The sequence below is a fragment of the Helobdella robusta genome, assembly GCF_000326865.2.
Source record: "Helobdella robusta unplaced genomic scaffold HELROscaffold_26, whole genome shotgun sequence".
In the NCBI taxonomy this organism is placed as follows: Eukaryota; Metazoa; Annelida; class Clitellata; order Rhynchobdellida; family Glossiphoniidae; genus Helobdella; species Helobdella robusta.
In genome coordinates, this window is record NW_008704349.1 from 624,929 (window position 1) to 630,165 (window position 5,237).

The 5,237-nt window shown below is 34.6% G+C and overlaps 1 protein-coding gene across 1 annotated transcript in view; it reads left to right on the forward strand.

The window, feature by feature from the left end:
- Positions 1 to 864: 864 nt before the first annotated feature.
- The window catches only part of HELRODRAFT_79999 (hypothetical protein), a gene marked incomplete at both ends in the record, with an annotated part of 5,827 nt that continues 1,454 nt past the window's right edge, over positions 865 to 5,237 (forward strand). Inside the window, 5 exons of the mRNA XM_009019914.1 lie at positions 865 to 993; positions 3,742 to 3,942; positions 4,074 to 4,205; positions 4,599 to 4,752; positions 4,949 to 4,997. Coding sequence (XP_009018162.1) covers positions 865 to 993; positions 3,742 to 3,942; positions 4,074 to 4,205; positions 4,599 to 4,752; positions 4,949 to 4,997 — 665 coding nt within the window. The remainder of the gene's footprint in view (positions 994 to 3,741; positions 3,943 to 4,073; positions 4,206 to 4,598; positions 4,753 to 4,948; positions 4,998 to 5,237) is intronic.

The following is a 5,237-nucleotide window of genomic DNA, read 5'->3' on the forward strand; positions in this document are numbered from 1 at the left end:
TCACAAGTTTTAGTTCTACTATGTCTCTTTCTTCTTAGATTAATAGTGTTGCTAGAAGTTCTTACTTTCATCTACTTTTGCTTTTTCCTGACAATCCTACTCTTCTCCTTGTTACTTTTCTAGTTTTATCTAGGATTGGTTATTGCTCTGCTATGGTCTTTTTGATTCTACACTCTATCCTTTAAAAGTAAAGTTGCTTGTGCCCTTTTCTTTTCCCATACATCTCCATATCTTGTTCTCTTGCACTGGCTACTTATAAAATATAAAATAATTAAAAATTTTTTTTTTTAGATTATTTACTCTTCTGGTCACCTGTAAACTGAATTAAAACATCAAGTCTACAAGAGGAGAAGATCAAGATAAATTTGACAAACTTTGCGAATCTCTACTTTTAAAATCTCTAACTTGCTCATTACTGACTGACTGACTGACCCTAATCTAGTCAAACTGCACCTCACACTGAACACTGATAACAACAACAACTAATTCTGATCTGATCTGGTCTGATAAGGATTTTAAATTAGTTTCAGCATATTAGGCAGTATAATAAAAGTAACAATGATGAATGATGAGAAAGAAGAACTATTGGTGAACCTAGATGACGTGCTGGAAGACAGTAGCTGGGACTACTCGCCACCAGAAGTGGCTCATCTCATATCAACAACAACATCTCAAACAACAACAAATAATCACTACCCAGTTCTCGATTCTTCATTTCTATCTTTAGATGCACCCTTACTATCTGCAGAATACATTCCTTTGAAAAAGTCCACATCAACCACTATGGCAAACATCACTAAAAAGACAAAAGAAAACACACCATTGTTAGGGGGGTCCAGCAATCCGGACCCTAATTTAGAATTTATGCATCCAGATGATATTGAGTATGCTGATTTGATACTGCAGTCAGATTTTGCTATTTTTAGCGGGGTTTTTCCACAAAGAATTTCACAAGGGTCCAGTGGGAGCTACTTTGTTAATAATGTTGAAGGGGTAAGAATTGAAAATTAATTATTTAGTTATATAATGAACTAATTGTAGTAGCAGTAGTAGTAGTAGTAGTAATTGTAGTAGCAATAGTAGCAGCAGCAGTAGTGGTAGTAGCAGTTTATGTATGATAGTAGTAGCGGAAGTAATAGTAACAATAATTGTACTAGCAGCAGTAGCAGTAGTAGTAGTAGTAGTGGTTCAGCTTTTTCAAATTATCAAATATTATCTCTGTAGGTTTAATGAACATCTGTTTAGTTTCAAGTACACATTCACACACACATATACGCAAACATACGCACACACACACATATATATAGTAGTAATTATAGTAATAATAATAATAATAATAATAGTGGTAGTAATTATAGATACTTCAAAATTTATCAATTTAACATCAGATATTTAGAGATTCTGGCATATTTTCATCATCATCATATTTTATTAGATGATGATGATGATGACGACGACGATGATGGTGATACTGATGATGTTGACGACGACGATGATGACATCATAGATGAAATCTTTTGATAGGAAAATGTGTACAGTATGTTTGTACCTTGCCTTGTGTACGCCATGCCAATATATACATGTGACGTATAATGTAAGTATGTGTACGTACATACATATGAATGTAAGAATGTGTATGTATGCATGTATGTATGTATGTGTGTTTGTATCTTTGTTTGTATTGTGTTCATGTATTTGTATGTGTTATGATTATTTGCATAAGTCAAACATCATAAAAAATACCACATGCCCCCCCACACACACACGCACACTCACACACACACATATATATATATATATTGTATATATGTATGTATATATATACAATATGAAATTTAAATAGTATTGATCCAACTGTTTAATGCAAGCATCTGTGTTATATTCTCATCCTAGGCATCTATACAAATTGTATCATATATACATATATATGTTTGTTTGTATGTTTGTCGGCATGTATGTATGTCTGTTTGTATATTTATTTGTATCTATATATCTGTGTTTGTATGTGTGTGGGTACTATGTAGCATAAGGTTTTTTCTTGACGCTTTGTTGTTGCTACTTACATTTAAATTAAACACATCGGTGTCAAAAAACCTGTTGTGACAAAGTCTATATATATATAAATATATATATATATATATATATATATATATATATATATATATATATATAAAGATACGTATACGAAAACCACAAATATATATATATATAATATATAATGAATATATATATATATATATATATGTATGTATATGAAGCTTATCTCAAAATTTGTCCAAAGTCGATTGATAAATGTAAAGTGGTCTTCTTGTTCATTATATGCGTGTATGAATGCATGTTCACATATTCATATAGGTATGTATGTATGTTTGTATATGTGTGTGTATGTATTGTGTATGTATGTATGGATGGATGGATGGACTAATGTATGGCATATATTGACGCATATAAATGTTCTGGTTAGAACATTTTAACGTTAATTTTAACGAAATCTCATACTATCTACTAATTTTAATAATTGGTATTAAATATTATTAATATTGTTATTTTTGTTATTGATAGTACTACAATTAGTATTAGCTACAGTCAGTCAGTCAGTAATTCTTTGTTGTTGTAGTAGTAGTAGTTTTAGTCAAATTATTTTTAGTGATTTAGCCTTCATAGTAACAACAGAATTTGTAACAATAAGTATAATTTTTTTGTTAGCATAGAGAAGTATCATTGTATAATATGTAACTAACATTGCTATTGTTAAGCCATGTTTTATTTTGTTTCGACGTACATTAACACGTGTTGGTAGATTAGTTTTGTATTTAAATATGCCAGAAATACACGTTTATACGCTACCTTAATACGCAAATTAACTTTATCATTTAAAGTGTGGACTTTGTATTGTGAGTTTTAATCAAATTTTTAATACGCATTTGTATTATTATTTATAATCAAATACAAATACGTATATACTTTAATACGTATTTAAATTTATACGTACAAACGTAGATTCTAATATATATTTATATAAAGCGTACGTATAGATGTGCGTACATAGCTAATGTAATATAATATATGGAATACACATCCCTAAAATCCGATATAACGAGAAAGCATTCGACAACGTACGGCTACACAAACGAAACCGAAGCCAGCGTCGTCAACACCGCCGCCACAAACAACATCCACCCATCGTCATCACTATCGCCTACGCGCCAAATCTCGGAAATTCCACCTGAAATTTCCAGACCGCCGGAAGCTTCCCTAACAACTAGGGATGACCTGTCGCTAATTAAACCAGAACCGAGTCAGAAAAAAACGAAAAGTCGTCGGTTTTCGTATCAAGAGGAGTTCACTTTTGATTTGACCGACATTACCGGCATTCGAAATGACGATGTCGAGTCGGATCGAGAATTTGATTCGATATTATTCGAGGCAGAAAAGGCGGTTTGGTTAGGGAAGTTTCCGCAGAGGATTAAGCAGGGATCCAGTGGGAGCTATTTTGCAGTCGATAAGAATGGGGTCTTTGATTTTGTTACAATTTTTATAAATATTTCCATTCTGTAAATGATAGCCATTTAGATGTCGATGAATATGGCTACGATGATGACGATGCAACCACAACCGATTCCATTTGTTCATTTTTCTGATCAATCATTTATGAAACAGCCACTCACTTACATGCAGTCCGACAAACAACTAAACCACACAGACACACACACACACACACACACACACACACATGTGCAGAAAACGATCGGCGTCTTCAAGCCAAAAGACGAGGAACCGTATGGCCATCTCAATCCGAAATGGACCAAGTGGATGCAGAAGATGTGCTGCCCGTGTTGCTTCGGTCGCGGCTGCCTGATCCTCAATCAAGGCTACCTATCAGAGGCAGGGGCCAGTTTAGTTGACAGGAAATTAGGCTTTCATATAGTTCCGAAGACCAAGGTACGTGCGTCTTTGTGTGTTTGTATGTATGTGTGTGTGTATGTTTGTGTTAATTTGTATCGAATATATTTACACAGCGATGAAGAATTTATGATAAGGCACCTTATAATTTGACACTACCCTCCATAAAGGTTGTGAAGCTCGCAAGTCCGACCTTCAACTACAGCGCTATCGATAGGGCGAAATCTCTAACTAAGAAAAACATCACAGAGAAGTTTCCGCAGATCGGCAGACGGTTTCACAGGCTGGGTCTGCCGCCTAAAGTTAGTACTTTCCGTTGGGGTGCTTTCAGATGGGTTTACCCGCGTGTTTTTTTCTCATGAATGTTGTTTGATTGGTGGAAGATTAGGTGATGTATAAGATAGTTATGAATGAAGCGATGGTGAGGATTGAAATGATGATGAGTATGATGATGACGAAGAGGATTAAATTAACGATGATGATGAAAGCAATTACTTGATGGCCTAATTTGCATAAATCCATCTTGACTGTCTGACTTTTCAACAATGATAACATTGAATTACAAGAAGCAAACAGTATCGATAGCGCAGTGAAGATGGTGACGACAATGATGATGACAACTCAAATCCTTATTACGGTGATGAAAATTTCATATAATTTAAATGTTTAATAGCGATAATTAATTATTTATCTAGGTCGGGTCGTTCCAATTATTTGTAGAGGGTTACAAGGACGCAGATTATTGGCTGAGGAAGTTTGAAGCGGAGCCACTGCCAGCTAATGAGCTCAAGAGTTTCCAACTACAGTTCGAAAAGCTAGTCGTTCTTGATTATGTAATCAGAAATACCGGTTAGTTGGTCGATTGATTGATTGGTTGATTGGTTAGTTGGCTGATTGATTGATTGGTTTAGTTGGTTGATTGGCTGCTGGCTGCCTGTCTGACCTTCTGACTGACTGATTGATTGATTGATTGAATGATTGATTGATTGATTGATTGATTGATTGATTGATTGATTGATTGATTGATTGATTGATTAACAAACAGACAGAGGCAATACAAACTGGCTGATCAAATACGAAAAAGAACCATCATCGTCGTCATCATCGCTACCTCAAACATCATCATCAACATTACCGACGTCATCATCATTATCTCCATCTGCTCAGGTGATTAGAATGCTGATGACGTCCTTATCGTTTAGTCATTCAGTCGTTCATTCGCTCATTCATTCATTCGTTCATTCATTCTTTTCTTCATTCTCTCATTTCTAGATGGTATCAACAACTACTGCTGCTACTGCTACTGCTCTAACAGCAGCTCCAACGGCAGCTTC